We start from the raw sequence: 17,642 nt of genomic DNA, 5'->3' as shown, positions 1-17,642 counted from the left end.
CTGGCTGTGTTGGCTGTAGCCTTCACACACTTAGAGCAATAAGTTTTATTTCCGTTCTTACCTGTTTTCCAAGTGGTAGGTGGATGTCTGTGCTTTGCCAAAGCTTATTTTCCAGCTGGTCTGTGTGTGGGACAGCAGCGAGACTTGGTCTCAGACTTGGCAGGGAAGAACTTGATGCCCATCAGGCCTTGGCACATCAGCCAGTCATGTTCCCAAAGACCACTGGCTGCTCTCTATGTTGTGACTCACTGGTGCAAGCTCAGCCCAGATGCTTGTCTTGATTTTTGCCTTGAGCATCGTTTGGGTTTTTTTCTTTTCTTCTTGTTTTCTTTTCTTTTTTTTTTCTTTTTTTTTTTTTCATTAGTTTGTGCACTGAAACACCATCCAAGAAGATGGTATGTAAATTGCTTCAGACTACTTAAAATCCAATGATACTCAACTTCACAGCCTCTGTTACATGCCTCCTGGCTAAACAGGAGTATGGATACAGCCAAAAAGGGGTTTCTGGCCCTAGAGAAATGTTACTTCTGTGCATCAAAGGAAGAATATTTGAAAATTATCCAAAATTGCAGGCAACTCAACTGATTCCTACTGAAAATTGGAACAGATCTTATAGTAAAATAAAGGATTTCTCCCACTGCTTTTCAACACTTACAGTAAGCCTTGCTCTCTATGAATGAGCATGCAAACGTGTTAAAATTACTGCTGGGTCAAAATCAAACCAGATTTTGAGACCTGGACACCCAAATCACATTTTTCCCAACTTCATATTTGTCTCCTTTTTTCCACTTGTCCAAAGTAGCATGAAATAATTCCCAGGAATATAGGAGCTAGAGAGAACACAACTCTCTGGTAAATGTCTCCAGTCATATTGGTAAAAGTTTAAAAGCTTGGTCTTTTAATAATGTCTTTTCCTGTACATTTTAGTGTTTATCCTTATTGAGTCCTTTCTGTACACATCAGATGTACAGTGTAAATAACTTCTGTCCTGCAGAAGGGTTGGCCTTTGAAACGCTCATTGTTCGCACCGCATATCCTGAATTGGTTTGCGAAGTGAATGCATTGAGATCATAGACAAGCTTAAACTCTAAGCTCATGCTCGCACATGCAGTTAGTGCCCGTGCATATTGGGAATGTGTGTGTGCACAAACCGACGTTTCTGCCGCAGATTGGCTACCTGCCTGAGCAATTTTGATATGGAATTGAATACACGGTTTTGCCAAACTCTTTAGGGCATCAGCAAAGGAATATAAGAATTGCAGTGTGCAACACGTTGCTCCTGTAAACATCTAATTTGATGGAATCTAAGCTGAATTTTGAACTATGAAGAAGAATTTCTAACCCAAAGTTGGGGATACTGTAAATGACACTTAGTTCCATAAAACTGGAATATAAGTATAAGTACAGGGCATATGCTTGGCTGTCTGGTAAAAAATTCCACTCAGGCGTTATGAAGTAACATGCCAAAAAAGAATGTTACACCATAGTCTTGTATATTCCCTGTAATACAAGACATGCTAAACTTACTCCCCATTAGCTTCTTCTGCTGATGATTTGCTGATGATTTTTCAGAAATACTTACATCAGGCAGGCAGGAGTTTAAAGCATGATTTCTGTTCCATACATTGTTTCATCTTTAGACCAAACAGGAATTCCCCAAATTGAAAGCTATTGCAAGGCAACTGAAAGTGGCAGTTTAGTAGTCTGAGTAAATTTTTCCTGTTTAAAATTAGAGGACTTCGTGTACTGAGCTGGCACTACAGAGCGAGCTAAACAGAAGAGGCAAAAACTCATTGGACGTGGAGAATGAATCCATTAGGTGGTTTTCCAGAACCAGGTTGAGGTATTCTGGCAAAAGTCAGAAAAAACGGATATTTTTGAAGTTGTCCAAATGGCGACTTTTGCCACAGAAGGCAGCAGAGCCTTGTCAAGGTTAGAAATTTGGACATTATGTCTGCGTGTGCAGTTGATTTACTGGGTGGAATCTCAGCCCTGGTAAAAGCAGAAGCCTTTTGCCCCATCTTTAATGGAGCCAGGTTTTCAGCTATCTGCACAATTCTAAGCGACCCACTTTACCTTTCTATAAAACATCTTATTTTCTTTCTTCAGGAGAACTTGTATCTGTCAAAGGAGTTCAGTGTTGTCTAACAAAATAGCTTATCTACGCTGTTAAATACTATGGGCACATTTTGAAGTCCCAACCTTGTTTTTACTTACACAGAATAAAGACTAAATTTAAAGTGGGAAAAGCATTTAAGATTGGTCTGAAACAGAACAAAAGATTGCAGGATGAAGTAGAAATGAATTGAGCCCATGTACTTAAATATAACTTCTATTTTAAAATGCAGTTTGAAAAAGGAATCTTGGATCATACAAGCCATGTTTTATGCCAAATAACACAAACTAAGTAAAACACAGAGGTGTTTCACTCTCAATTTGCCCTTTTAAGGTCAGAAAAAAGGAAATTGTCACACACACTGTCTCTTGTATATATTATGGAGAGTTGTTATGAAGTGATTATTTTATAAAGGTTATACACGCTTCCAAACAATATTTTAAACACTCCTTTTCTTAATCACTTATAAAATAATGGCATGCTCTCTGTGTCTAGAGAACGATCTTACTATTAACAGGATGCACAGCCTATATAATTTTTCACTAATTTGACATCCCTTTGTGATAGCCTAATATTATAAGGCTTCACTCTTGTATCTCGTTGCTAAGGGCCTTATTGTTCAATGTACTATTGTTGGGCAAAGATGGTAGCTTGTGCTCAGCCATTGCTCAGGGCTCAAATCATTAACAAATTCCTTTCAAGGCTGGAGTGCAGTCTGGCCATTGAAAGTTTATAAAATGGGCTGTAATGAGCATCTGATAGGAAAACCCAATTGTCATGCAGATCACCAGCGGGACACTATGTGCGGGGAGGATCTGACTGTGGACATTCAGATGTACTTCCAAAAATTGAACCCGCAGCAGGAGGAAGGGAAATTCTTTGGTGGCCCTGAGAAGGCACCTCGTAGCGGGGAGTGAAGGATTCAGTTTGCTATCTGGACTGATGTCTTACAACATAAACTAACTGTTAACACAGAAAGGGAATGTCCTGTTACACGCTACAGAAGTCCTTTGTCTCAGCAGTCAGAGTTTCCTCGTTCCTCCGATTATGTTTTTGCCTGAGTGACCCTTAAATCGGAATATGTACCCCTTGGGAACAAGTTAGGAAAATGTAATCCCTTTTTGCACTCCAAGGAGAGTGAAATTGTTTTGTTCTGTTTATTTCTCCTGAATTTTGCGTTTTCCTCTTCTTCTATTTCACAGAATCAATTAATTGTTATTCTTAATAAAACCTTTACTTGAACTAGTTTCCATTTACACTTGGTATTTTTGTATAGGGTACGTTGAAAATTGCACAAATGCAAGTTTCAGCCAGGCGCTGAACAGTATGTAATTTAATTTCTAATAAAGCTCATTTTGTTCTTCAACAGACATCGATGAGTGTGAGACAGCTGGAATATGCATGAACGGGCGCTGTGTGAACACTGATGGCTCTTTCAGATGTGAATGCTTCCCTGGCCTTGCAGTGGGACTGGACGGACGCGTGTGTGTCGGTAAGACAAGCTTAACGTGTGGCGAGTCACAATTAACCAATGTTAAGGCATTAATGCTAGTCTGATGGACATAATCAAGTTTGAATGTAGCATTTTCCATTTTGTCATGGATTGGTGAATGATAGTTATAGTGGATACTAACAGCTCGGGGATATTTACTGTAATAGCACATTTTGCTCTTTTTTCTTTTCCTTTGCATTTAAAGAGAAAAAATGTGTGGGCCAAACCACAAGGTCAGGTGGACTATACAGCATAGTGCCATTGGAGGCGAGTAGTGCCTATCAATTCTGAGTAGGTGAGAATTTGCCCCATTTCTGTCAACGTAAAATTCTTCATTTGTTACTCTTTCACCTCTTTTGAAAGTGAGACATATCAATTTTTCCACTTCTGCCTGTTTCTCTACAGGTGAAAGATGTTTGAGGTGTTTGATATTAAAATTCTAATGTGTCTGACAGTCATTATGGGCCAGTTTTTAATAAGTGAGAAATGTCACCTCTGGACCTGAAAAGACAAACATTTTAGATCTTATCACTGGAATATCATTACTGACTTTTTCTTTGTTTTTTTTACAAGCAAAGAAAGATCTTTTTTTAATGACAGTGTATTATGTGATCTTTTCCTGATGCAAGTTTTTATTTTTTTCTTATTCTGACTTTTTTTCAGGTATAAAATTAAAAGCTTTAGTGTGGCCTTAGTGGGCTTAATCCAGGGTGTTGCACCAGTGGTGATTTTAGCCTTGATGAGTCAGAGGCAACTGACAAGGTTGGGAGGGGGAGAGAAAATACTTGTTAAAATCAAACCAATCCTCTAACTCTGAGAATAAAGTACTGAGTTTTTGCGGGAGTTTTGAGGTATACTTGGTTCGAGCTGTGAGATCTGCCACTGGGCCTGTCAAGTTACAAATGAGTAATGTCCCTGTCGCATGGCAGAGACTTTGTCCCTTTTCCCTGTAGCTTCTTGCTAGATCAAGATTAAATATTGGTTGTTCCCCAGTAGTTCGCTAATGCATGTTACGTCTTTAAATGCAGTAACTAGTTTGTGTGTCTGAACTCTCAGGAGCACAAGGAAGAGGAATTTCCTGTCCTGAGTAGAGTGAGAGTATAGTTGGGTGAAAAGCATAGGGAAATGGTGAAAGATGTTTTGTTTTGACAGTTATTTTACAGTGTTTATGACGCGTGAGCTAGCTTTAATACTTGTTGTAATTTATGGCAGTATAGTTGGCTATGGCAGGATTAAGAGAGACTTCTTTCCTCAGATACACATATGCGAAGCACATGCTATGGCGGCTACAAGAGAGGACAATGTGTGAGACCCTTAACCGGTGCAGTTACAAAATCAGAGTGCTGTTGTGCCAGCACTGACTACGCCTTTGGGGAGCCTTGTCAGCCCTGCCCAGCGCAAAATTCAGGTATGGCATATTTACTGGTACATATTCTAATACAAACTTTATGCTGATAAATTATTTTTAGAAAGGTAAAATACAGTTTTGTATTAACATTGCACCCTAGATCAGGAGGGTTAAATAGTCATATAATACGTTATATATTTTGAGCAATCTGCTATTTCGCATGTTGGAAGAGTACAAATGAGAATCTTTTGAGGCAACAGTAAATGCCAATATCTGGGTCCAGAGTTGTTACATGCCTTAAAACAGATTTTCAAACAAGAAACTCTATTTTGACAGATGTGGATAACAACAAATATAATTTTGACCGCAATTTATTCATGGAAACATCTTGAGTAATACATATATTCAAATCCTTATGTACACCTGTCAGTCACATGTTTGCTGTCTGAATTCTATATCCTTTAAGTGATCTGGAATAGTTTATAAAGTAGGCAGGCTTTGGATAGTCAATGCAAAAACAAACGTCCAATTAAGTTACTTGAGAATTCTCGTTTTTTCCTGTGTTATTTTGACCACCTCTTTAATTCTTAAAAAAAATGCCATCTCAGGTAGGGTGAGGTGTAGTATTTCTTTGGGTTTTGAGTGGGGGAGGGAAGGAGTATGAAGTTTAATAAGGCCAAGTGCCAGGTCCTGCATTTTGGTCACAACAACCCCAAGCAACGCTACAGGCTTGGGGAAGAGTGGCTGGAAAGCTGCCCGGCAGAAAAGGACCTGGGGGTGCTGGTGGACGGCCAGCTTAACATGAGCCAGCAGTGTGCCCAGGCAGCCAAGAAGGCCAACAGTATTCTGGCTTGTGTCAGGAATAGCGTGGCCAGCAGGAGCAGGGAAGTGATTGTGCCTCTGTACTCTGTTCAGTTCTGGGCCCCTCTGTACAAGAGGGACATAGAAGTGCTGGAGCGTGTCCAGAGGAGAGCTACCAGGCTGGTGAGGGGTCTGGAGACCAAGTCATATGAGGAGAGGCTGGGGGAGCTGGACATGTTTAGCTTGGAGAAGAGGAGGCTGAGGGGAGACCTCATTGCCCTCTACAGCTCTCTGAAAGGAGGTTGGAGAGAGGTGGGTGTTGGCCTCTTCTCCCAGGTGAATAATGAGTGGACCAGAGGAAATGGTCTGAAGTTGCGGCAGGGGAGGTTTAGATTAGATATTAGGAAGAATTACTTTACTGAAAGAGTGGTCAGGCACTGGAACAGCCTGCCCAGGGAGGTGGTTGAGTCACCATCCCTAGAGGTATTTAAGAAATGTCTAGATTTGGCACTTCAGGGCATGCTCTAGTGGCAGAGATTGTAGGGGGTTTTTTTGTGCGTGTATGGTTGGACTCGATGATCTCAAAGGTCCTTTCCAACCATGATGATTTTATGATTCTATGAGTAGATTTCTTAGAGGAGCATTGTATTGGAGAAACTGAAAAAAAATCCTGAAAGGAAGACATTTGTCTTTCTGTGCTCCTCAGAAGCTCTTTGCAGAAGTTCCTGACGTTCTAGACTAAAAGTATTGCTGATGCGTGGCCAGAGCAGGTCTGCTTTCACATACAGTGGCAGTGATTATTTGATTCAAACAGGGTACATATTAATCTGCTGGTTATGATAATAGTGGGAGATGTGTTGCACATGATTTTCCTTAAAGAAAAGACAGCTAATTCCGTAAAAGTTTTTAATATTTATTAATTTTAGCAGTGTAATTATTTGGGCTGTTCTTAAAGTGCAAATATATTGGAAAACGCTGACCTCTATGGCATCAATTAATGCTGATTTGTCTGTCAGTTTATTCTTTTAATTGTTCTGAACTCAAAAGGAGAGCTTGAACCTAGCGGTAATTGAGATATTTGAGATACTTTGATTCATAGTTTAATTATTTTATTTTTTTTTAAGGATTAGATATCCTTAATCTTCTATGAACACCCGGAGACGCTCTTGCTAAATTAAATGAAATATGGGCTAGATTTAGATGAAACCTTTTTCTGTTTCCTGGTCACTTTGAATGTGCACCTTGAGCAAGGGCTTGGGCATATGAGTTCTGGAGAATCTTTCTGTGAATACGTTATGGTTCATTTGTGTAGGAGGGCCAGCGTGAAGTTTATGTCTATTCCTAAATGCCTCGGTTAACCGTGTGAAGGTTTTACTCATCCATCTTCATGAGCAGATGCAGACCCTGAATCTGCTAAACTGTTTCACAGGTTCAGAACACTGTGAAGCTATGCTTCTTTTTAGAATAATTGGCAGTCAGGTTATTTCATTTGAATAATTAATTGGCGTATTGTAAATGATGATGCTGAAAGCAATGAGCTAAGAAAGAAAGAATATTCCAGTAAGTATTTTAATATTTTTTCAGCTGAATATCAGGCTCTGTGCAGCAGTGGAACTGGCATGACTGCAGGAGGAAATGGTAAGGTCACCTAATGTAATTCAAACTGTAGCAGTTCTGGCTAAATGTCTTGCCTTGATATCCTTGATTTGTTAGACACGCTGGTGGGGATGATGGCAGGAAGGAATGGGAGAAAGGCTTATTCAAATGGCTGTTTGCAACACATTAGAATAATTTAGGATGAAATGAGTGGAGCATGCCATTTCACCAGCGCACTCTCTCTGTTTTATGCCATGGAATGTATGTGAGTGTAAAACAATTGCAAATTTGTGAGAAGTGTTATTACATATATGACTTAGTAATCATAATATGTAAGTCATGTTTGCACATTTCAACTGAAATAATCCTGAAGAATAAAGCCATGTTGAACATTGAGCTTCGTCACACATTTTCATCTATCAAAAAGGCCAGGCTGACAGAGTTAGGTTAATTACAGAGAAGGAGGAAATGATTACAATAAAAGCTTTGCAGTCATAGAACTGTGAAACTGCAAACTCAGACAATGCTCACTAGTAGATTTGCTGGCAGTAAAGCGGGAAAAGCATTCAGAAAGGAGAGATGTTCATGCTTTGGAGAGTAATGCCATCTGTAAATGCTGTGAATCAGGAGATACAGGGGCATATTAATACATGTGCATCCCTAAATGTAAGACCCCAATTTAATATCCCAGTTCTTATTTACAGTTGCAAGTGTCTTAAATGTCTGTGGGCTAGAGATGTTCTTAAGTCAGTGTGAAAGGGATGTTTTTTTCTCTTGAGTGTAAATATTTAGGTAGGAAGCCCCTAATCAGGATATATCATTATAAACATGGAGCAGCCAATGTTAGTGATATTGAAAATATATCTTTTTCTAGTTGGACAATTAACACCCACAACCCCTTAACAACTGACTCTCATTTTTTGTTTTTGTTTTTTTTTTACCTTTATGTAGATATTAACGAGTGCTTACTGGATACTGATCTCTGTCCAAATGGAAGGTGTGAGAATCTGCACGGAACATACAAATGTATTTGTGACCCTGGATATGAAGTGGATTCAACTGGGAAAAACTGCATTGGTATGAAATGTCCCATTTTTAATTTTGAAGCTTGATGCTTGTTTTTATCCTCCACCTTTTTTTTCTCTGTCTCATCAGATCCACTAGCTGCTCTTCTGATATTTCTGGATGTTCCTGCTGAATTCTTGTTTTAATTTCAGTGCTTTGCAATGCCTATAAAATCCTCCACTGTGGGGCTGTAAGGGACCATTGCCATCAGTGACTCAAATCACTGGCAACCAGGCAATAAACATCCAGTTCAGTTAAGTCCACTGAACATGCACTCTGCTGTACCAATTTTTCTCAAAATTAGGAGAAGCCAGATCCTGCAATTACAATGCACCATAGGGGGGATCTAGGATCATCAGTGTGCTAGGTGTCTCCAAGAGCAGGGGATTTAAGTAAAAATTCCAATTGATCATAAGATAAGCATCCCATATGCTACAGAAGGCTTACATGGTTTCTCCCAACTTGGACTTTGGTGAAAATTCCCTTTCAGCTTTCAGACAGGGCTATTGGTTTAACTGTGTTAAGTGTACTGGCCAGACACAGCAATATTTATTGTCATTGGAAGCACCAGCAGAATCTGATGGTATGGTGTCTCTCTAGCTAGGGCTGATTTCCTGTGCTGTCCAAGTGAAAAAAAATCTAAACCCAAATTTTTCATCGCAGAAGAAATGAAGTAAGTTCTTCTTGCTCCTTAGAGGTGACCAGTGGAAGCACTGTGGCATGGGATAAAAAGAACACAAATAAGTGTCAGTCCAGTTTCTTCTTACATTATCTGGGATATTAAAAAGACAAAGTAATAAAAAATCAGATGCCTGCAGACTCCTGTTACAAATTTTAATTCTGGCAATTCTCTTGTTCTGTTACACGGTCCCATCAAAAGCCCATAACTTAAAGCCCTTTAGATTCCTTTCTTCCACTTTCTTCTATTAGTGCATTGTTCCAGACCTCCTTTGCACAGCTGATTAGAAATCTCTTCTGGCTTCCTGTTAAAATTTATTTGTTACCATTTTATTACTAGTTGATGTTGTACTAATATTATCCTTTGACTTAGCACTGTGTCAACACTTATCCCCAAAGTATTTATAAAGAATCATCATATCCTTTCTCAAACTCTGTTGGCTAAACTATCCAAATCCACACTCAGTCTTTTCATAAAAGCAGAGGCTGCAGCCTTCTCTTGTAAACGACTGATCTGACCAGTATACAATGTTCTGATGAGGTCTTACCAGTGTCTTCTATAGTGGTGCCAGCAATTCTCCATTACCCCTAGGAATATCTTGCCTAAATTGATTCTAGAGTGTGTTAGTCTTTTCTCAAATACATGTTATACTTTGGGATCAAAGTCAACCTCTAATTGGGAGTTACATCCAGAGTTTTCTCTTCTTGATAGCCTTCAACTGATGAGTCCTAGTTTATAGCATGTTATTGTTATTGGTCCCTAATTGCGAGGTTTTCATGTTTATATTTCATCTTATTTCTCTGATTCACATGTCAAGATAAACTTAGTCTTGCATGATTCTCTGTATTGGTAATAACTTCCAGCTTAGTGTTGTCCACGGTTTTTGATCCCATTCATTTTTTTATTTCTACATTACAATGAGTATTTTATAGGACCAGTCCCAAGACTGATCCCTGAAAGTCATTGCTAATATCCTCTCTCCATGGTGATTACTCCCCTTTTTAATATACCCTACTGTAATCTCTCCTTCAGCCAGCGCTGGAACCACCTTAAAGTTGTTAAATTCCTTCCTGTTATCTCCAGCTTACATAATAATTTTATTTGGGTTCTGTATTCTCTACTTAAACCTAAATAGCTTAAGTCATCTGTGTTATCCCAGTCTAAACTATCCACTATCTTACTTAAAAAAAAAAAAAAAAAAAAAAGAGTTGATCTATCTGATAAAAGTCATGCTGTAATTCATCCCATTTTCCCATTTGTTTCTTTGGCTTTAATTATCCATGTCCCATTTCAGTGTCTGCCCATAGCTTATGGCATCCCTTCTCTTCTCCCCATCCATCTGTGAGTTTTCCAGCTGCTCCCCAGCCCACCCTGTTGCAGCCCACATCCATGCTCCATCACAGCTGTTTCCCATTCTTCCATAATGTTCCACCTGGCCCTCTCTCAATTTTTCTGAACTCCTGTGAAGCTTCCCACATGGTCTGTTTTATTTTGCAAATCTCCCTGCTTTTCCTCGCACTTTTGCTGTTCCCAGCTGCTGCACTGACCCTCTGAGTCTTCCCAACTTCTCTCAACACTTTCTGAGGCCTCTCTGACTTAGCCAATTGTTCCTGTCTGCTCTCGGGGTCTCTCCTGGTCTTCACCTGCCATTCATGGCCCATTGCCACCTTCTTGCAACTTCTCTCTAATGACCACAGCTCTTCCAAAGATTTCCTAAGGGCTCTTGAAATTTAGCACTAGCATTTCTATTTAAATTTTTCACCTCTGAAGCAAGTGTAGACTTACATTGGCCTTGCTAACCGTAACATCTAAGACACTTCAGAGCCAGCTTGGAAAAAATGGTAATTTAAAGACCGGGATGACCAGCAAACCTTTCCAAACCAATCCTCTCCTCATTTCTTTCATGACTGTGGGGGCTGCCGTGCAGGGAAACAGAGACTGCATAGACCTATTCCACAATATAGGCAAGATGAAAGTGTGATTCCCAGCTTTATTTTGAACCATGGTTTGGCTGTCATATATTATGTATATGTGTAGAAAGGAAGTATGAGCTCTTATAAAAGCAAAGCAGCCTGCTAAAGAATAAAGTGTAGTAAAAAGTCAACAAAAAAACTACAGAGAAGGGTTTTTCTTTTTATTTTTCCCTATTTAAAAAACAAAATTAAAATGTTAATTTTTCTCTAGGTAATATGTGCATGGTTTGAATTCACATAACTATTATTATATCCATTATTTTAATGGTAGTTTTCATGAAAAAGGAAGGTGCAGTAAGTGGGATCTTTAGAGTTAGTTTATTTGGAATGTTCATTTCCATTTGAAATAATTCCAAACCTGTTGTCTGCGAAAAGAATCTAGAAATCTTTTTAATGTCTTTGAAAAGCAGTGCAAGTCATGTGTGTGAGTGTCATAGAATCATAGAATGGTTCGGGTTGGAAGGGACCTTAAAGACCATCTGGTTCCAACCCAGCTTCCATGGGCAGGGACACCTCCCACTAGACCACGTTGCTTAAAGCCTGGCCTTGAACCCCTCCAGGGATGGGGCATCCACAACTTCTCTGGGCAACCTGTTCCAGTGTCTTACCACCCTCAGTGTAAAAAATTTCTTCCTCATATCTAATCTAAATCTACCCTCTTTCAGTTTAAAAACCATTACCCCTCATCCTATTCTCTCTCTCTTCCCCCTTTGTCTCCTTCTTTCTACATACACAAAATCTAATGAAATGTGGCTGCTGGGAGGAAGATTCTGTCCCGGCTTCTATTCCAGAAATGTTTTCTTTCTTAAAAAGTTATTGATTTTCATTATAGACATTGATGAATGTGCACTGAACATGCTGCTTTGTGACAATGGGCAATGCAGAAATACCCCTGGAAGTTTCACCTGCACCTGTCCAAAAGGATTTGTATACACTCCTGACCTAAAGACATGTGAAGGTAATTGGTAACACTCCATTTCGTCCTAGTTTTATTCTTTTGGGTTGTTCTCAGATTGTGCCAGAAATGCCTTGAGCCTTGATGAGAATGTAATTTGTAGAACTAAAAACTGCATGAAGAAATTATACGAGGAAGTAGGGGAATGAGGAGAGACAAAGCCAGAATGGAAGCAGTAGAAAACCTCATGGAATAGCCTGTATTAGGTCTGTGCTAGCACTCTCCTTATTGACCACCACCAGTGGGCCCACACTATGCAAAGGATGGGAAGACCCAAGTTTTACAAATCTATTATCTTGTGTGGAGAAGAGAGCCAGATGGCTCCTAGATTGAACCCTTTTTGAGTCATAGACAGGATGTGTGTCAGATGATTTAAACAACACAGTCCACCACCACAAAGCAGGGCAATAGCTGGATATCACTGAAAAATTAGATGCGGCTTCCAGGTTCAATGTTTTCATGTTCTGACATGTTAGTGTGTCTTTAGGACACATGCGTCATTAGTCTATAGTGAAGAGTTTCATAACAGAAAAATAGAATATCAGGAAGACTGGTCACAAGGAAAGCTTCTTCCATTCTTCCCTAACCTAAAAAAGGCCATGTGTTTTTTTTGCTAACGCTTCCTGGTACTAACGGCAGTGTGTTTCTTTTCTAGATATTGATGAGTGCGAGTCTAACCCCTGCGTCAATGGGGTGTGCAAAAACACACCAGGCTCTTTCGCTTGTGAATGTTCTCCTGAAAGTACTTTGGATACAACCAGAACCATCTGCATAGGTATTTATTCTTCTAAAGATTTTGTTTGCTGTTTGAAAACGTCCAGTGACATACATACATTGTATACCAAGTTTAGAAAATATTTAAAAATAACTTGTGTAGATAAATTTTTTGGAAAATGTTACAGAAACAATGCTAAGAAAGTGTTTGTTTTCACCATTACTGTGGGTACGTAAAATGTGACTAGCACTTGGGAGCGTGGTGTTTCTCCATGTCAAATTTGAATGAGAGACGAAATCTTTTTTGTAATAAATATAACAACTCAGGTCTTGAATGGTGTTGAGATATTCCCTGTTAAGGTCAATAAGCATAAACAGGATTGGCGCAGGCTCTGTGCTGGGATGATTTCAGGCTATAGTCCAGCATAGAGAAGGATAAATTAAGAGCTTTTAAAATAAATTCAGATCTCATGTGGTAAGTTATAATGAAAGGGTGATTCTTTTTCGTAGTTAAGTTCAAGTTTGTTTGCAAATATATTCATGTATAATGCTAAACAATCTGCATAACAATACACTGGGGTTTTTTTTTAAACAGAAACTGTTAAGGGTACCTGTTGGCAGAACATAGTGGATGGAAGATGTGAAATAAATATCAATGGAGCAACTCTGAAGTCCCAGTGCTGTTCCTCACTAGGTGCTGCTTGGGGGAGCCCATGTACACCATGTGAACGAGGTAATGCTGTTCATTTTCCTCAGGAACCTAGGATTTTTCTTATTCTGAGGTTGGTCCAGATTATTGTCAGGCTAGACAAATAACTTTACTTGTTCTATTATCAAGCACTCATTCCTTATTCAGTCTGAAAAAGAGAAGCCTTAATATTTGAGAGGTAGTATGTAGCTATAGAGGGGTCTAACTTTGGATTTTATAGTAAACATTTTACCAGTTTAAATTCAGAAGGGAAAGGACCACACCTATAGTCAGCATTGCTTTAGCATGGTTTGTCATAATTAGTGATCTAGAGTTCCTGATGATGTAGCAATAGATGCGTGTTCCCTGGAGGTCCCAAGAAAATGTTTGCAACAAATGGATCTTTGGTGTGGTAATGGAGGGAGGAGAGGGAGTAGCCCTTGTTACTATACTCTGTAGATTAACTGATGATCTAGAGAATCATACGGTTGATCAAGAAATGGGTTGAGGTCTCTGCATATTCACTTGATAATTAGACTGAACTGTGGGATGAGCTGGGAACCCAAGGATGAGCTGATGAATGCAGAAATGTGTGTGGCTTGTTATTTCTATATGCTGAAAGCTGCTAGTTTACTCAAATCTTTAGTTAAATTCATCCTGTATATCTTAGCAGAATTCATCCTCATCCATCCGTGGTAAATAGGGCTGTAATGTGCTGCGATCGAGTTAAATGAATTAATTGATTTGAATGAAGCAAGAATCATAGAACCGCTTTTGGGTTAGCTAGCTAAGACACACAGGAAGCAAAAGAGGACAATGACTGACACTCTATATAGTTTATGTAGTTGCCTCATCTTATCTCTTTATTATTTCAGAAAATACTGAAATACTGTCTAAGCACTCAGACTTCTCATAGCAATAAACTCGAGATAATATTTCACATGATCAGTTTTGCACAATAAGTTAATGGTGAGTTTTAGACTCCAGCATTCTAAAAGTTGACTTTTGTTTGTTTTACAGACCCAATATGTCAAAAGGGATATTCAAGAATAAGAGGAACATTGTGTGAAGGTATTTATTGTTGCCTTAACATAAATCAGAGCTTGAATGAAAAAATGCCAGTGTTTTGATTTAAGTGGTTAATTTAGCATAGAGGAGCACTATGCCAAATTCTTACCTCGTGTAGTTCCATTGACTTCATTAGAGTTATGTTAGGGATGAATTTGGTTTCAGTTTGTTTAACGTTCCTACATACTCACAGTTTATCTCAAAGTACACACTTGCAAATATAGTGTCTACCAGTATAAGGAGATGGTTCTCTCTCTTCAAATACTGAACTGAGGAACCTATTTGGGCAAAGTATGCATCTTATATAAGTTATAAAACATGATGTTATTGATACTGTGGTGTGACAAGCCATTCCTATGCTTTAGAAAAAGAATGTTTAAAAACTATATTTCATATAAAAGTTATGGGTTTTTATTTTCTTAACCTTGGCTTTCTTCCATGCAACATTATATGACATCAAACACATTCCAAAGCATAGTTTCATTGTTGTCTTAAAAAAAAAAAGGCATCAGGACACGGTTAAACTTTAGTTAAAGAAAAGGTTGAGGATTTTTTTAAATGTGTAGCATTTTGCTTGGTATGAGATGACTCTATACTATTGTGTGAGAATTGAAGGTCCCACCCTATTTCATCTTCATTTGAATTGATTTGAACCCCTGGCAAAGTACTGCATATTTCCATAATATGCAGAAGCTCAGAGAGTCTCAAACTGCTGTGGGTCATCCTGACAGACAACATCTGACATGACACTGCAGTTAAAGTATTTTTTAAAAATTACTCCCATATGTAGCTTCCATAAAGAAACATTGTTTTTTCCCTTAACAAAAAATAAAATAAAATAAAAAAATAAAAAGAGGAACACCCTCACACATATTCTTTGCTTTCCAAATGATGACTGAATACCTTGGCACGTCTGTGCTGCAGACCCACTGTACATAACTTATCTGACCTCAGCAACACTTTCTGGAGTGTGTAAGTGAAAGAAAAGGAAAAAAAAAAGTGGCCCCACCTATCTCTTCACAAGGAAAGTCTTAGAACATTTTCAACACTGCTGGGATGGAAAGTTTATTCTTCCAAGATGTAGACATAACTGTTTTCAGCATTTCCTTTACCAGCACTTTGGATTACATCTCTTACATGCTTTAATCTTTCTCATTTCAATGGGACCTGGATAGCCCTAGATTTTTCAGAGTAGCTCCCCCTGCTTTTAACTTACTGAAGCTGTATTTGGGTTTCAACCAATGTAAGCATTTTTCAAGACAGGGGAAGATCTCTAGGAAATTTACTGGCAAGTGAGAGACAGGACAAGGGAGTAAGTTTAGTTCCCAAAAGGTGATACTCAGTTCTCCCATACACAGCCCATGTAAAATGAGTAATGGACCTTGTGCAGGGAAATAAGCAAGCTAAATTGGCAGTGTTCCTCTGGTTTACGGGTGAGCCCTGAAGTTGTCAGCTGGAATATGGCTCACAGGCCGTGAACTGTGTTTCAGTGGTTTCTAATAGTCCATGGGCTTTTTTACTTCCTGCCTTCCAGTCAATATAGGCCTTTTATTTATAATATCCGTTCGAGGGCAGAGGCCACTGGTGTCCACCCCACGTTTATCCTCCACCCTGCTCCATGCGGTTTGAGAGCTGCAGAGTCAGTTCGCACCAGCAGTTTTGTCTGGAGGCCTAGCGAGTCCAGCAGACCCACTTCTTGACTACTCTGTACATGAGTGTTCAGCTATAGATTATCAGAGTCATTCTTTTCTCATTTCTTCGTATCCTCTTCTGTCATGCTTCATCTTGGGCTATAAGTAATGCTGGAGGCTTTTTCCTAAAGGCAATTGTGAAGCACATGCTTTTCACAAAGGACACCGGTGGAAAGACCCCACGCTTGGAGTACTAATGATTTATTTATGCTCAGGCCAAGCTAACAGTTAATCAAATTATCCTTACCCAAAAGTGCTAAATTTGCCACTTAAATATAGAAATATAATTTTTACCTAATGAAGTTAAACTCCATGTGCAGTCATAAGGAGTTTATTTTAATCTATATAAAGTTACTGATTGCTGACAAGGTCGTAGGGCCAGATTTCAAACAGTGTTGTACTTTCCAGACATGCAGAGGTGTGCCTGAGAAGACGCAAATATTTATATTACGGAAATGTATTAAAAAAAAAATATTAAAAAAACACAGCATAACTTAATCTCTTTGGAATAATGCATAATCTGATTATGCCCGTACCTTTGTCTTTCTTTGCCCATTTGCTTCAAAAATCTGGCCCACAGTGAGTATGAAAATTGATGTAATTTTTAAATGCCCTTCCCTTTCTTTGTTACTTTTGAGTTTGATTTCAGTATATGTAGGAATGGCAAATAGCAATATGTATTATTTCTAATCATCAGCAGTTTTCTGTAATTAATTGGTTCTGGCTGACTTGTGTAGGAAATCCTAAATATTTGGAATTTTGTCAGACCATGTAAACTGCTGTAGGTTTGTATTTTATCCTAAAAAACAAATGTTAGAATGTTCATATTTTTTCTGATTTTTTTTTTCATATTTAACATTCTAGTGATTACTTTTATTCACATTTTGTTTGGAAATAGATGTAAATGAATGTGAGGTGTTTCCTGGAGTCTGCACAAACGGGCAGTGTGTCAATACCTTGGGTTCGTTTGTTTGCCAGTGCCCCAATGGAATGACTTTAGATGCTTCTGGCCGGACATGTCTTGGTAGGTATTAATTCCATTTACACGTCTGCTAGGGAAGAGCAAATCTATGCGGTGAGCAATGTTTGCGCTGCGTGTTTTCTTACAAGTAAGGAAAATTATTTCTGTCCACATAAGTAATTTTCAAATGGAATCAATCAGGGACATGAACTTGGTTCAACTGGAATATGAACAGATTCCAATGGTAGTAGCTAAAGCCCATCACCATCTGCTAGCTGGTGAATAGCGTTGATTTAATTCCCTACAGGTCGGCTGTGCTCTTAGCACTCTTCATCGGCAGCCCCACTGAAATCACTAAGGTTGGAAGGGTGTCGGTGGGATCGCTGTGGGCCAGGACTCAGGTGTCTGAGGAGGGAGGTGGTGTTCCTAGCCACACCATACACCTTAATAGAGGGTGCAAAAGAATATTGAAATTTTGTATGCTGTCCATCCAAA

The 17,642-nt window shown here is 39.0% G+C and overlaps 1 protein-coding gene across 3 annotated transcripts in view; it reads left to right on the top strand.

The window, feature by feature from the left end:
- FBN1 (fibrillin 1) overlaps nt 1-17,642 on the top strand; it is a 154,515-nt gene that overhangs the window by 79,006 nt on the left and 57,867 nt on the right. For all 3 annotated transcript variants that reach the window (XM_063345778.1, XM_063345779.1, XM_063345780.1), the window contains exons 15-23: nt 3,486-3,608; nt 4,864-5,016; nt 7,342-7,395; nt 8,305-8,430; nt 11,903-12,028; nt 12,681-12,800; nt 13,335-13,472; nt 14,448-14,498; nt 17,085-17,210. In XM_063345778.1, the coding sequence (XP_063201848.1) occupies nt 3,486-3,608; nt 4,864-5,016; nt 7,342-7,395; nt 8,305-8,430; nt 11,903-12,028; nt 12,681-12,800; nt 13,335-13,472; nt 14,448-14,498; nt 17,085-17,210 (1,017 nt within the window). The remainder of the gene's footprint in view (nt 1-3,485; nt 3,609-4,863; nt 5,017-7,341; nt 7,396-8,304; nt 8,431-11,902; nt 12,029-12,680; nt 12,801-13,334; nt 13,473-14,447; nt 14,499-17,084; nt 17,211-17,642) is intronic.

Source organism: Chroicocephalus ridibundus, chromosome 9 (assembly GCF_963924245.1).
Source record: "Chroicocephalus ridibundus chromosome 9, bChrRid1.1, whole genome shotgun sequence".
In the NCBI taxonomy this organism is placed as follows: domain Eukaryota; kingdom Metazoa; phylum Chordata; class Aves; order Charadriiformes; family Laridae; genus Chroicocephalus; species Chroicocephalus ridibundus.
The sequence above is the reverse complement of the archived record's forward strand: the minus strand, read 5'-3'. Positions and strand labels throughout refer to the sequence as shown.